We start from the raw sequence: 14,765 nt of genomic DNA, 5'->3' as shown, positions 1-14,765 counted from the left end.
CAGATAGTACAGAAGTAGTATACTAAAAAAAGTAGCTTGTAAGGTAGTCTAAAGTACATTATATGACTCTGAAATCATTCATTACCAGCAAATAATACACAGAAATCCACTTTCATATATGTTAATTAGAATACAATTAGTAAAGGTTAACTATTAAATCTTATACTAGTAGGTTTAATACCTGTAAAGGCTATATTAATCTAGAAGTATTGGATACTCCATATATAGTAAATTTTAATTATAGGAACTTAATGGAAAGGAATTCCCCATTGAAAATAGGACCTCAAAGAACAGGGTATGATAATACAAAATCATATAAAAGCCGCCAAATGGCATTCTCCTCACAAGCTATAATAATATGATTAAATTAATATAATAATATTATTATTATACTACTAACTATCTATAATATACTACAAGTATCATAGACTGCCAGTACGTACTCCACAACCCATCACTCACAAGCTCGGAAATTCTTTTGGCACATTCTCGGTCCCATCGGTGGGTGCCACCTCGTATCATACGCTCGTTCGTTCAAAACAACCCCGCGCCGGACAGCAACATCCATCCGCCAAGCCACGATGACGCTCACATCCCACCAAACTCCCACGAACTGAACTGCCCACCTCCCTTCAAATAATCCCCCAACAACATCACCACTACAAATCATGTCAGGCTCGAAATACCTCCTCCTAGCCCTCCCCTCTTCTGTCGCGCGCAGTAATGACCCGGAAGACGCCTTCACAGCCCTAACCGGCGCGATATCTTCCTCGCTAAACAATGCATCGATCTACCGGTTCCCCATCCCCGGTTTCAAGATTGGCACGTTGGACGCATTAGTGCTACAGGCGGACGAACTTGAAAAACTTGACGCCAACGTTGAAGGTGCCGTAGCGAAGGTTGTGGACGTCCTCAGGAGTACGGTTGGGGAGGGGAATGCTCAGGGACATAAGACTGTAAATGATAGTGGGTTTTTGACTTCTTCACTGACTGAAGCGTGAGCTAATGATGGCAGAACCGGTGGGGGATTACTTGCAGGGATTCTCGTGGAACAAGATCAAATACAGGAGTGATAAGTCGATTGCCCAATTGTTGGATTCCTTACAGAAGGTGCGCTTCGGACGTTATCCGGGAGCTCGAGGGTAAGCTAACCGCCTAGATAGGAAGTAATCTCGCTGGACAACGACATCAAAACCAAATACTCCGCCTATCAGCAAGTCAAATCAAACTTAGTTTCCGTCCAACGAAAGCAAACGTTCCTCTCCCTCCCCGCTCTCCCACCAAAACCTACTAACACCCCCATCCAGCGGTAACCTCTCGACCAAATCCCTCGCCCCCATCCTCAAGCAATCCGACTTCGTGCCGCCAAGCGAATACCTCCAAACGCAATTAATCGCCGTCCCGAAACAACTCGAGCGCGACTGGCTCAAGTCCTACGAAACCCTCTCGCCAATGGTGGTCCCCCGATCCTCGCGCGAGATCCAGCGCGACTCGGAGTACATCCTGTACAGCTGCGTCGTCTTCAAGAAGCACAACGTGGAATTCGCCAACAAGGCTCGCGCCGCCAAGTTCACGCCCCGGGAGTTCACATGGAGTGAAGGGGCAGCGGAGGAGGACGAGAGGGAAGCTAGGGACGTCGAAGCTCATGAGCGGAGACTGTCCGGCGAGACTTTGAGATTGGCGAGGACCGGGTACAGCGATTTGTTTCAGGCTTGGGTGCATGTTAAGGCGCTTAGGGTTTTCGTTGAGAGCGTGCTGAGGTATGGGTTGCCATTGGAGTTTGTTAGCGCTATTATCCAGGTTTGTCTCCCCTCGTCCCCCGTGGGATCGTCAAAGCATTGATGGCGGGAACAGACAAAAGCCAAGCATGCAAAAAAGATAAAGGCCCAGTTAGACTCTGCTTATAACTACCTCGGCGGGAACGCCTTCGGCAGAGACAAAAATGGGAATATCAAAGACGATGTCGGAGATCTTGGGGCCGCGATGCTGGGTGACACTGAGTATTCGGCTTATTGCTACTTTGAGTTCGATGCAATCTAATCTACTCACTTGCCTTACGTTGCTTCGCACATATATGATTCTTGCTGAGGAAAGATGGCTGGGGACAGGAAGGGATAAATTATGACTGTCTTTCTTTTTCCCCTCAAAAGGCGTTGTATGTAGCACATACCCTCCATCGAAGTTTTGTTCTGCCGAACTCATAAGATTACAGAAGTGAGGAAAGCCCCAAATGGAGCCATGGACGGCGCTAGGGGGTAGATCTAAAGGAAAAATCAGAAAAATGAGAAAAGCGGCCATGGTTTTAGAAATGGTAGGAGGCATCTATAACACGAACCACTAGCGTTGCGAGATGTAATGCTCTATGTAATCAGGGTTAGAAGTATTTCATAGCAAACTCCAAGTTTAGGGTTGTGAAGTTCAAGTCACATCGCTCATATGAGATTGTGCACTGCATTACGGAATCTGGGGAGACTAGAAATGAGCCTAATGACTTAGGGAATAGTCAAGCAAGTTTGCGACAGCTACCATGCCACTTGCATATAGCATCCATCTGAAGGCTGATTGGCAACTAAATGTTATGAAAAAGAAGAAACAAATGAAGTAAATAAGAAAAACCTGGGCTCCCTTGGTATTTCAAAACAGCATCACAATTGGGATGCGGTACAAGGTATGATAGCCATTTTATTCTGCCAGCGGGATGTATGGGAGGATAAAATAGCTTTACGGATGACCCAGTCGAAAAATATTTTGAAATACTGTGGGGATACAATATATTTTATGTGAAATATTAAGCAAAATTCAAAAGAAATATCGATATAAGTAAATCCATAAAATCTATAGAAGTCAATATATTCATCTTCAGAATACAAGTAGTAGATAGGATAAGTAACAAGTAATGCTTCTAGTTTTTTTTTTAGTTTTTTTTTTTTTTTAATAGCAGGTTTTATGCCTGTTTTAATATATTTATTTTCCATCTATTTTCTAAAGTATTATATTATAACTACAAAGCATCAGTATTATTTTCAAACTACTGTTATAAGATATTATAATTTATATGGATAATTATCTTGAGAAACTGCTTGATTAATATCTAGATAGATAGGTACTAGAAAGATAGTATAGTTTATTTAGAAAAATTGATTTTAAAATACCATGAAAAGAAATAAATAGAAATAATTATATTGAAATTTTTAAAAATTTAAAATTAGTGTCTAAGCTTGAATATCTATTTGCTTTAATTGTAATTTTTTAGTATCACTTATTGAGGGTGCAGTGGTGATATAACTGTAATGCTTTCAATACTATTTAAGAGGTATTTTATTAGTACCTGTATGTAACTTTGTAAAGAACAAGCTCAAGTCATTCTTTTAAATACCTGCAGTTGGCCTTATTATAGCGATTTGATTATTGCAATTTCTTGCGAATCAGACACCTTATTTTAGAATAACAATTTCACCCAAAACACCATTATTGAGATTTTGTGTTGCAACCAGACTCGGACCCATACCTCTAAAAAAATTTTAAAATTTGTTATGAAATACCTTAGACCCCGATTACATAAAGCATTACATTTCGTAATTTCAGTGGTCCACGTTATAGACGCCTCCCACCATACATCTCCCCCTCTAATAGTATTGTATACGCATTTTTCCACTTCCCACTTACACCCCCTCTCCACCGTGCTCCCATATTCACAGACAAGCGAAGAATGAAAAAAGGGAGAGGAAAAACAAAATGAAGACATTATCTCGTCATTCCGTAACCACTAGTATCGACTATAGTAAAGAAATAATTCCCGAAGTTCAAGAGCCCAGAGACTAACGCAGCCAAGACTCCACCCCCCCTTCTCCCCCTCTTCCTGCCTCCTACCCGTTTCCGATACTATCCAACAGCTAGAACAAATACACGCATGCCCCATCCTTCAACGACGTATTTTTACTTTTTTGAGAGAGATTGGAGGAGAATTAGGTTTGCTGCCTGCGTCTCTTACCGACGGTAGCTTGGAAACCGGTCTTGATAGCACTATTTGGGGCGTTAGTAATGGGCATAAGTAGGGGGGAGAGGGGAGAACGTACGCAACGGAACGTCGGGATCCACAACTATTGCAGGTAACGAAGAAAAGACGGTTTTCTCCCTTCTTGAGATCTGTATCAGGGGATTTGCAAGTTCTGCAGGTAACGTATTCCACTGCGACAAAATCTGTTAGCATTTATGTATCAAGCTTAGTAGGGGAAAGCAGCGTTCGTACAGATGTAACGCCTAAGAACGTTTTCCAACTGCTTTTGTTGGAATTTGCCCCTAATGACCAATCTCTTGCTACCATCGACTGAACCAGACGTACCCAACTCGGCAAATAAGAACTGAGTAACGTGCTCGTCGAACCTCTTCATCCTCTTGCAAATATCGCTGATATTCGCAAAAATTGTCTTTTTATTACCTTCCCTAAGCACTTGCGGTGGGGGGATTTTATAACTCCTCCTGCCATCACCAGCAAGATCGGGATGCTGAGAGCGTAGTAGAGTGAAAAATCGAGTCAAAAGCAGAGGATAGGTGAGGTCGACAGTGGAGGCAGCGTTCCAGACCCCGGTCCCAAGGAGGAGATCCCCGGTGTCTTCCGGGAGGGCTGGCTCAGCATCCTCGGCACCTTCTTCGCCCTCGCCCCGAGGAACAACACCAGCCTCGGCCAAGGCCGCGTCAAAAGAATCACCCTCAGCCTTCTCTTTGGAAGGCTTCTTCTTCTTCTTCCTTTTCAGTGCTGTGGGGTCGAACTCGGCGACTTCTCCTGGAGCTTCATCGTCGCCATCGGCCTTCTTGGGCTTCTTCTTCTTCTTGCCCTTGAACATTTCGGCAGTGCCCTCCTCACTCTCTTTTCCTTCTCCGCCTTCTCCAGTCTCTACAGTTTCCGTTTCGTTAGCCACATGACACTACGCATATACCATCCCTCCGACAAACAGACAAGAGTGATACAAGATATAACCGGCGACAGTAAGACGAGGATAGAGCAAACAGAGCGCACGAACCTAAGCCCTGAGGCTCAGCATTATCCTTCCCTGCTCCGTTAACTTCATCTCCATTTTCAGCCTCGAAAGCAACCGACTTTCTGGGCTTCTTCTTGAGCGAGGGGTCGAACACTGGAGTTTCCTATTAAATGTGAGTACGGGCTAGAGAAACCACACAATAGCTCAGAAGATGATTAAAAACTGACCTCAGTTTCAGCCATGACTGCGGTGATAAATTGGATATTCTGTAGCGGCGGGGGGGAGTGAAAGGTTGATGGTTGTGCGGTACCGGTAGGGGGGTTGGAGGGGATTGGTGAGTAAGAGATGAGTCTGAAAAAATTACGAGAGCAGGCTTGTGGCGGGATAAACTAGGGTTTGGGGTTTTGGCTATAACGGGTTGATACCGTATGATCATACCAACTTTATGCAGTCAATCATTTATTCGGGACTCCGGGACTGGACACGAAAAATTGAATTCTGGCACACACAATCCCCGGGAAGAAGAAAATAAAAAGTTCGGGTCATATGACAGAACTTATGATCTTCGAAATGATAGAAAATTTGTTTAGAGTGGAATACTGGTATAATAGTATCAGATTGGGCGGGCCCCCTCTGGTAGTAGAATGGAATGAGGATCCTCGAATGGTGTGCTCATCTACCGGTACTCGGGCGCGAGGAGGGTCTCTCTTATGCTGACGTGATAGAATTTGCACAACGGGTTATCCCTGGCCCCCGATCTTTGTTTTTTGCTACTGTACGAGTAAATCGAGTGCATTGATATAGGTGCAAGGCCGGGGCTCAAAGCGTTGTAGGCTATAGAACCGGGGAAAACCTTTTGAATACAGGTATGATACTGTACAGTACTGTACATTGCAGTAGAGTACTGTATAGCAGCGTGTCACAGATGTTCCATAGAATAAGTTACCTACCAACGTTTACCTCCGCCGATATAGTGATAAATCTACAACTGGCAATCATCATTCAGAATTACTCCCGGAAATTGGGCGAGAAGGATTAAATTTTCTTTAAAAGTTAAAAAATTCTTAGATAAATAGCTTGCGTCACTCAAAACTTTTCAATGAAAAGTAGGGTGTATACCGTACTCGAGAAAATGGATTGATAGCAGGGACAGAAGGATTGTATAAAAGGCCCATGGAAGCCATGCTTACTGGCAATTGCTTCAAAGCGTTGTGTTTTTAAGATAGTATCATTATATCTATTTCGCTATCTCCTTTTGCCAAAACGTTTTCCCCTATTGAGAAGTGCCGACCCGCTGGGTTGCGATACTTTTTTTCGCCAATCTGGTCTGGGACCAGCTGCGCAATCCTCCCCCAGCATTGAAAAAAGGCAAGCAAAAGAGAAGAGGACCAGCAGTAGACACCAAAACAAAGGAAAGTAAAGACCAATAATCGGTCGTATCGGTAGTGAGGGGCATGAGTCGGGTTGAACTGCTCGCGAATTTCAAATATATCCGGACACCTTGGCGCCCAGGCTCTGAGCTTTTCGAGCATCTATTGTAGTCTACTCGAGTGACTAGGTGACTAGGTGTTCGGGAACTTGTGAAATTCGCGCGCGCACGCCACGAGATGGCGGCTGAGTTGACGAACAGTCCACTTTTGACTCTGAGATGAAATCGAAATAGTATAGTAAGATCTGTTCCCGATAATACAGAAATTTCGCAAGCGCGATACCTGAGCGGTACTATGTTCTATCGTAGAGGATCCCCCGGGCGTCGGGTAGCGATGAACGCTTCACGTGAGAAATCAGGATTGCCTGAATAATCGCATTTATCCGATGCATTGATACAAAGATCTTGGCATCATGGTTGCCACTGCTCTTGTGCCAAGACCGATTGCCCCATATGATAGTGCGAGTACATTACTACCCGTAGTATCATAACTCACCAGAGCCGCCTTCTTTTTTCTTCTCCTGCCACTCCCACCATTAGCAATGCCAACAATCCAAGTCCTTCCTAATACCTCAACAAGCAGCGGTGCGAACTGGACTTACTCGAATCTACCCCCAGCCCTAGCCCATACAAACTCTCTGCCTAGCAACACGCCTAGGGCACCGCGTGCTAAACGCACGAACAACATAGAAAACAGCGCTGCCAGGCAAAGGCAGATAAACAGTCGGATCCTCGATCTCGAGAGGGACAACTATAGAGATGCTACGATAGTCGTTGGAAGGAGCGGTGTAACGGGGAGGTGTGAGTATTCTTTCTATGATAACTACGGCTTGGCTTAGAGTAGCTGATGATTACTTAAAAGCTTCCTCCCGGAATAAGTCACAGAACGTCCGTCGAATATTGGCCTCTCAAAAGACATTTGCGAACCATCTTGCCGATGAAGAAGCTCTCCATCCTACCCCTTCTGCAGTGCATCGACAACGCGTGGAAGAGGAAGACGGAATGGATTTTGACGGGGCTTTGAAGGAAGGCCTTATCAACACTCAGGACCCTGGACAACCGCTTGGATATGCCGCCTCCGCCTCCAGACCATCAGCAAGGCCAAAGAGGGTGTTCTGCGAGATTTGCGGCTATTGGGGCAAATACAAGTGTCAGAAATGTTCGGCCAGGTATTGCGGGCTTCAGTGTGGGGGGATCCATTCTGAGACTAAATGTAATAAGTTTTATGCTTGAATTGGAGTCTCTGCGTGGGGCTTTGTAGGGCTTGTTCTGTATCTGTAAGGGTAATGGTGTTGTCGGTTTGTTTTGTGCGATTTGTCTGGAAAAGCAATTACTGCGAGAGTGGCATGAGAAATTCCATGCTCGAGGTCATCGGGGGAGCCATTGGTGGGTCGGGAATGATGGCCTGTCAACGTGGGAGTTACCACTAATTACACGGCTAGCCATGGAAAATATTCAATTGGGTTGGATGGCGGGTGGTAATGGGTGATAGGGTTGGAATAGGTGGAGAGGGTTGGAATTTATTCTCTGCTCGCACCCTACCGTACAGTACTCGAGCACTTCCCGGGAATAAAACAGGGCGAGGGTAGTATTAGAATGCGGAGTTGGCAGCAAGGCAGTGGGCGAGTAAGTGAGCTGTGCCTGGCAGGTGGTAGGCAATGCCATATCATACAAGTATGATATGATACTCCAGACTCTTGGGCAGGGCGAAAGGGAAGGAAGTTGCTCGAGTACGGTACCGTACCCTACAGCGCCATGGTCGATGAGGCTGGAGGGACCAATGACCCTTGTCCTCCCAGCCTTCTATGCGTCTTCGATCTTGTTTGATAGGGTGCCGGGCAAGTATGGGAACTAGGGCCTATTTGCCTATGCAGTATTTTTGTGTGTTGATTTTGCGTATTTATGTTCATTAATTTTTCTCGGAAGCTCTAACACGGTAGAATAACTTATACTCGTGCCAAAGGAGGGGAAGGAGGAAAATTATAATAACTCCCTTGCTCTGTGAGTGATCCTTTAGCTCACGATGAGAAGCTCGCGCTACCCGTCAACTTACAGTAACCTAGCAAAGCCATCGTCCATAAGAGCAAGTTGATCCCAGGAAACTACCGTACCGCTAACCGCAACCCAAGTCCCTCCTTTTAAACATAGAAACAAGCAAGATTGTCTCAACTTGCAACCAACTCTCCCCCCATCACCTCACCGACCTTCTCCTTCGACTCCCTCCACTCACACTTTCCCACCATCCTGTTAAGCCTCTTCTTCCTTCGTAGCCTACTTATTCTACGCCCGCGGATTCACGGCGGCTTTCTTGCTTGGTGTTTGTTACTGGGGAGAAAGTTATTGCACTAGTTATCTCGTTATTTCCTGCTTCCGCCTCCCCGTTGTCGCTAATTTCTTAACCCCGTACGTTGCTCTCCTACCCTTCTGCCCCTCTCTTCCTCACGAACCTTCAGCTTCCCGGTCAAATTTTTGTCGCCGGCCCCGCTGCTATTGGCTTCCTGCACCCCTACTCCCTAACTCATCACATTCACCTTTCCACAACCCCGGCTTTATCCCTCGTTCTCCTACTTACAGCCTTATCCTGTCCTCCAGCCTTCATCCTCGCTTAGGATTTTGAGAAGAGGAAACCCCCCCTCCCCCCGGGAGATACATCCAGTTGGCAACCATGGCCGATCTAGTGGACTCTCTTTCCACCCTAACAGCCAATCCCGTCACCTCTTCGCCGCAAGGTTGCTTTCTTGATGAAGATGTCGACGGACGCCTAGATACCGATGAAGATCTGGAGTTCATAGAGGAGGGTGAGCACGAAGATGAAGAAGTTAGTAAGCCTAGTGTCTTTAACGGTAAGGACAAAGAGGGGGTGAAGATCTCACCTGGACAGGACTCGAAGAAGAGTGGGGATGGGGGGAACAAGGAGAATGAGAAGGAGCGGAATATAGCCAATGGAAAAATCAGGGATCTGGAAAACTCAGATCGCGGTGCCAGTCGGGGTCAGGAGGCTCGGGTGCTCTGTGGGGCCAGTTCAACCCCTACAACCAAACGAGCGCCTTTGACATTGGTTGAGTTACCGGTGGATGTGCTGAAAGATATTGTAAAGGAGGTAGGTTTTAGGTTTCTGTTGTGTTCACCTGGGTGGAGGCCTGTTGTACGGAATATCTCTATTTGCCTCTTCCCCTTCCATAAATTGCTCTTTTTACACCTACGCTCGCCTATTTGACTCGCGGGATTTCTGACATTTGCGTAGGTTAATCACACGAACGATTTGACTAACCTATCGCTTACCTGTCGATGTTTACATGCTCTTTCGATACCCCACATATACTCACGTTTTGATATTGTTTGGCCCGATGTCTCTACTCCCGGAGACCGAACGGGCGTCGATGCATTGACTTATGGGCTTGCAACTCTCACTGCCTCCGGGCGCAGAGGCAATGATTATGCCCGATGGGTCAAGAAGTTCTCTTTAGGGAATGGGCCGGGCGATTGGGTGGGAGAGTACAACATCAACAAGGAAGGGGGCAAGATGCTTGGAACTTTAGTGTGTTTGGCAATCACAAGAATGATAGCGCTGGAGACGTTCTCTTGGGATATGCCGACCGGGGTGTTGCGTGACGTTTTCAAAGCTCTTCATGACCTTAACGGGACTCTGAAGAACGTCCATGTGAGGTTTCACGATAATACTGAGACCACTCCACCGACCTCTCAAGATCCTAGTCGAAGGGTTGAAACTCCCACCTTCAAAGGATTCGAGGGGTTGAGAAGCCTTAGCGTTCTGGATATTGACGAGATGCAGTATCTCGAGGAGGTTAGTTATGCAGTGGAAAAATCTGTCGACAAACTTCGAGAGTTGCGTCTGGGTTTGGCGCATCATGTCCCGCCGGGTGGAAGATGGATAAGAGATTTAGATGAGGCACCTCATGGCGAAACTTTGCCGCTTGTCCAATCTGCTGTAGGTGGGGCCCTTGGAATTGTAGTGGGCAGGATTGTCGATTTAGAGGAGGGAAGACGCCGGAGGAAAATTAACAAGCTCCCTGGGGGTACAAATACCAATCCTGGGCAAAATATTCCTCCTCCCCCAGCGCTGCCACAACCACCAAGCAGTACTTCTGCGTTAGTAACTCTTGTGAATGGTGTTCCCGCTCCCGCAAATTTAGGCTTACAAGGAAATGCTGGGCCTGATCTCATACCTACCGATGACGCACCTGCAACACCGGTTGACGAGGCTTCGGCTACTTCTCCTTCCTTAGATGGGTTTGTAGAAGTTGAATCTGCTACACCCGGTGTTGTCACGGCTGGGGTTGCTCACACCACTGCTAGCACCGGCGTTACGGCTTTCAGCGTTGTTGGTCCCGGAGCTGTTCAGCAAATCGTCCCAACGGTATCGTCAACCCCGATAAATATCCCTCAAGTGCCTTCGCCAATACCGCCAACAGGCCAGGCTTCTGAGCCTTTGTTTTCAAATGCGTCTCCAATTACTCTTGCGCCAACAGTAGGGCCTTCGGCTCCAAAGCCAAGGCCAATGAAACCAATTGAAATTGAGGAAACGAAGCCAGCACTTCAACTGACGTTGGAGACATTAGAGCTTGAGAGAGTGCCGCTATCAATTCGGGTGCTGACAAAGGCAATCGATTGGACAACTTTATCGAACTTGACTATTCTTGGTTGCCATGATCATGATCGCTTTTGGAGGGCTCTTCGCCATAGATTCTCGCCGCATCCCAACCATGGCTCCTCGATGGCACCTACGAATATTGGCATCAACAAGCCCGGCTACCTACGTCGTCCCAGTAATCCAGTCGGGCATGCGCCAGAGTACAGGATTCGGCTCAAAAAGCTTCATACAGACACAGTCACCGGGGCATTGCTTGCTTTCATCAGGGAAACTCTGCCTCCGAATTCTTTAGAGGTGCTCTTCTTGCAGGAGATACCCAACTATTCCAGTGTGGTACCAATGGAACACATCTACAAGTCTGCGATGAGGCGACATAAGGGTAGCTTGAGAAAGCTATTAATTGATAGCAATGTTGGGCTTGGAGGCGAAAATGCCTCAAAGTGGATTTTTGATAAGGAAGTTATAGCGTTCGTCAGCAGTGGGAAGATGCCAAATCTCCGGGAGTTGGGGATGGCGATAGAGTGGAAGAACTGGGTATGTTTTCCAAATGACCACTGTGGTTTCAGATCTCTGACCTATTATAGCATTACTTTTTAACCCGCCTTCCTCTTATGCCACAACTCCGATCTCTCTATATTCACTACGTTCGCCATGGTCCACATATTTCGGACTTTGAGAGCAAGGAAATGGCCCAACAGATTGTCAACACTGTCATCCTCCGCCCAGAGGTTGAACTTTGTTATGTTGGCGTCCTAAACAAATGTTTTGAACTCCTGGAAGACGGCGGGCCAGACGATCCAGAAACAGAACCCGACATTCACTCAACGACAGCGCAGCACGCGCCACCTGGCGCTACTGGTGTGCCGGGATCCCCGCCAATTGGTATGACGGTAGTTCCTATAGCAATCAATAGTGAAGATGAGGATAGTGACGCTGAGGAGGAGGACGACGACGACGAAGAGGACGGAGAGGACGGAGACGAAACTGACACTGATGAAGTTGCTGGTGATAAATATCTTTCTGATGATGAAGATTGGACTGGTAAATCGACGGACAAAGGTGCTAGAGTGCGTTTGAGGGAGATATTGTTTTACGACGATAAGGTCGCTGTGTTTAGAGCGAGGCATGGGAAACTGTAAACCCTTTCATTGGAGCTTTTTGATTTGTTTTTCACCCCATTTCTCCCAGTTTTGTTTTTAGTGTTTTTAGTGTTTTCTTTTTTTTTTTTTGGTTTTACCATGGCTATTATCACGCTTTCATCATTAGGTTTCTCGGTTTTTTTCTATCTTTTTCTTTCTTTTTCCTTTCACATTTTCTCGTTTTTACACATGTTTATGGTTGGGATAATGAATCATTGATAATCAAAGGAGAGCCTTTTCTTCTCTACAAAGGTTTTTTTCTTGTGCTTGACAATGGTAGTGGAGTGTAAGGATTGGCGAACAGGGAGCAGCATTAAGAATTTATTCCTTAAATTGGTCTATTTTTTCCTCGTGTATTTTTTTTGTCCCCTCGTCTCACCGTGGATTGAGGGGGCACCATCAGATCTTATTATTGGTAGTGGATATGGTCATTTTAGCCCATGGACACCGATGTCGGGAGCGTAGTAGTACAGTATAACTCAGCGGCCATCCTATCTATTATTTGTCACCTGCGACGCGCCCGAGTGAGGACTTGTGATTCCGTAAGATCGATCTTCCCTCTTAATGCCTAATTTCGCAGTTCTTGAGCCTGCAAACTGCCACCGGAGGGAGATCGTGGGTATGGGGGAGAAAAGTGGGTAACATAAGTTAGTGGCTACGAAAGGAGTTTTGATTTATGTGATGTCCGGGAATTTTTGTGAGCTACTTTGTGAAAGGTAGAGATTTTAGGAAATATGGCTAATCTATATGTAGACTTTGTCTGTGGGGGTAGTAGCTGAGTATACAGGGGCAGACTATACATGTATAGGAGATCTACGGGGGTAAACGGCAGAGCTAACTTATCACTCTGAACCACCAGGTCTGTCATCCACTCAGTAGGTCGCCTTCTCATCCCGTTCCCTCAGAAGTGCTCCTGTCATCATCTTTAGCTCATCGTTATGGACCTGAATAAGGTCAAACGTAATATCCTCATGCTCTGCCCTCAGAAAATCCATGGTCTTACACCAAAGCTTCTCCTGCAACCCCTCCCCTGCTTGGTGAACAACTCGGACAACGGCTGGGTATCCTTCCCCTCGGAGTAAAACCCGCGATGCACGACACCGTCGTCGCCCCAGGCATCCTGAATCACAACCCTAGCTGCGAGGCCAACGCCCATTCCAAAAAGCCACGTAAGGAGGCAGGACCACCACTCGTGATCACGGAAGAGCTTGGTCCTGGCGATCCCCGGGTTGGTCATGTTGATGAGGGTTTCGGCAGAATCGAGTTTCTCGCTGAGCGCGCGACCGAAGAGGGTGCCGAGGAGCTTGGAGGCGAGGTAATCACTGTTGGAAGCGAGGTTACTGCGCTCGTTGGGGTAGCCAAGGATGCCGGTGCTACTATTGCATAGGGTGGAGGGTGGGGTACCGAAGTAGCGCCCGTCGGAGGAGCAAATAGACAGGCGAGAGGGCGAAGAAGCTCTTGCCCACTAAAAAAACACAGGTTTAGTAGGAGCAGAGAGAGCAGAGCAGTGGAGGTGTAGTTCACATGCAAGGTGAGCTCGGACCCGCCATGCCCGACCACGTAAATGTTCATTGTCCAGCCAGCGCTCAAGATTGTGCACAGTGTTGACGGGTCTGGGACTACTATCGTTCCTGGCGTTCAAAACCCCTGAGTAGCTCAATGACGGAGTCGTGGTCCGTTAGGTCCATTTGGAAGATCTCGATCTTGGTGCTGTTTGGTGTGCACAGACTTTTCCTTGCTTCGGGTCGTTAGTAGTGGGTTTTTTAGGCCCCGGCAAGAGAGGAGGATTTCCGCTACAACGAGTCCGATGCCCATGTTTGCGCCTGTGAGAAGGATTGAAACCGGACTGGTGGAAACGGTGGATGGCGGTATGGTGAGGAGGCGGCGGGGGGAAGTAGGCAAACAACCCGTCTTGATTTGGGGGGTTGGGCATTTTGAATTTCTGGGTTCGTGGGAGGTGTTAGGTTGTGGGGGTGGTTGTGGGGCAGAGGTCTCACAATTTTGATAGTATGATATGATGCCTTCCTTCTGGAGGAAAGCTGGGCTGGTAGTAAGGGTAAATTCGTAAACCGATGATGGAGGAGGAGGACTGTCTCCGCGCTTATGGGAGGGAAGGCGAAGGGAGGAGGGAGGCAAGGGAAAGCATGGACTGGATCCTTGGTTGGAATTTTATACCAAGCTACAGAGTTTAGAATAAGGATTCAGAATGAGGGCTTAGAGCGAGGGCAATAATACCTAGGATCGGCCCTTGGCGATTGAGTCATAGAATAGGAGTTATCATATCTGGGCGCGGGAGTTGGCAGAATTTCGTATGGGTTGAGCGTGAAATGTTACATGAGTATCAACGTTAGAAAGGAATTTTAGATCTTTTCGGGGAGAGAATTGCATCTGGTGGGTCCTCATCCACCTGCTTTGGGCCGTTTGGGAGATATTTTGCGGGATAAACTTGCTAGGTTCGTTACTTAACCGAGGCCGCCAAACGTGTGGCATTCTGTCTACGACTGTAAAAAATATTTTTTAGCGTAATATTATAGGAAGGCCTTGGTTGCATTGAGAATTTTCAGAGTTTATTTGGAATTCTCCCAGTCATGGATAGTCATTCGGTT

At 46.8% G+C, this 14,765-nt stretch overlaps 4 protein-coding genes; 3 read left to right on the top strand and 1 right to left on the bottom strand.

Annotated features, from left to right (window-relative positions):
* Positions 1–668: 668 nt before the first annotated feature.
* Positions 669–2,193, top strand: GSTUM_00006826001 (uncharacterized protein; the record flags this gene model as incomplete). XM_002838984.2 has 5 exons in its annotated part: positions 669–966; positions 1,016–1,110; positions 1,164–1,255; positions 1,308–1,800; positions 1,855–2,193. The coding sequence occupies 5 exons, from the start codon at positions 669–671 to the stop codon at positions 2,038–2,040; spliced, it is 1,164 nt and encodes a 387-aa protein (XP_002839030.1). The 3' UTR covers positions 2,041–2,193.
* A 1,312-nt stretch (positions 2,194–3,505) lies between these two features.
* Positions 3,506–5,372, bottom strand: GSTUM_00006825001 (uncharacterized protein). XM_002838983.2 has 5 exons: positions 5,207–5,372; positions 5,022–5,142; positions 4,250–4,894; positions 4,077–4,188; positions 3,506–4,023 (listed from the first exon to the last, which is right to left on the bottom strand). The coding sequence occupies exons 1-5, from the start codon at positions 5,219–5,221 to the stop codon at positions 3,966–3,968; spliced, it is 951 nt and encodes a 316-aa protein (XP_002839029.1). The 5' UTR covers positions 5,222–5,372; the 3' UTR covers positions 3,506–3,965.
* Positions 5,373–6,950: 1,578 nt separating this feature from the next.
* On the top strand, positions 6,951–8,201 carry GSTUM_00006824001 (uncharacterized protein; the record flags this gene model as incomplete). XM_002838982.2 has 2 exons in its annotated part: positions 6,951–7,209; positions 7,271–8,201. 2 exons carry the CDS (start codon positions 6,951–6,953, stop codon positions 7,639–7,641), a joined length of 630 nt encoding a protein of 209 aa, XP_002839028.1. The 3' UTR covers positions 7,642–8,201.
* Positions 8,202–8,602: 401 nt separating this feature from the next.
* GSTUM_00006823001 (uncharacterized protein) lies at positions 8,603–12,404 on the top strand. XM_002838981.2 has 4 exons: positions 8,603–8,811; positions 9,001–9,508; positions 9,653–11,554; positions 11,605–12,404. The coding sequence occupies exons 2-4, from the start codon at positions 9,074–9,076 to the stop codon at positions 12,157–12,159; spliced, it is 2,892 nt and encodes a 963-aa protein (XP_002839027.1). The 5' UTR covers positions 8,603–8,811; positions 9,001–9,073; the 3' UTR covers positions 12,160–12,404.
* Positions 12,405–14,765: the final 2,361 nt, after the last annotated feature.

The sequence above is a fragment of the Tuber melanosporum genome (assembly GCF_000151645.1).
Source record: "Tuber melanosporum whole genome shotgun sequence assembly, scaffold_3, strain Mel28".
NCBI lineage: Eukaryota > Fungi > Ascomycota > Pezizomycetes > Pezizales > Tuberaceae > Tuber > Tuber melanosporum.
The sequence above is the reverse complement of the archived record's forward strand: the minus strand, read 5'-3'. Positions and strand labels throughout refer to the sequence as shown.

What these genes read in the sequence shown, in the direction of transcription:
- GSTUM_00006825001 (XM_002838983.2), bottom strand. An exon ending in TGCTGAGCCTCAGGGCTTAG is followed by an intron (nt 4,895 to 5,021) that starts GTTCGTGCGCTC and finishes CGGAAACTGTAG; the next exon opens with AGACTGGAGAAGGCGGAGAA. An exon ending in CGTTCTTAGGCGTTACATCT is followed by an intron (nt 4,189 to 4,249) that starts GTACGAACGCTG and finishes ATTTTGTCGCAG; the next exon opens with TGGAATACGTTACCTGCAGA.
- GSTUM_00006823001 (XM_002838981.2), top strand. Translation starts at nt 9,074, where the DNA reads ATGGCCGATCTAGTGGACTCTCTTTCCACCCTAACAGCCAATCCCGTC. An exon ending in TGAAAGATATTGTAAAGGAG is followed by an intron (nt 9,509 to 9,652) that starts GTAGGTTTTAGG and finishes ACATTTGCGTAG; the next exon opens with GTTAATCACACGAACGATTT. An exon ending in CGATAGAGTGGAAGAACTGG is followed by an intron (nt 11,555 to 11,604) that starts GTATGTTTTCCA and finishes GACCTATTATAG; the next exon opens with CATTACTTTTTAACCCGCCT.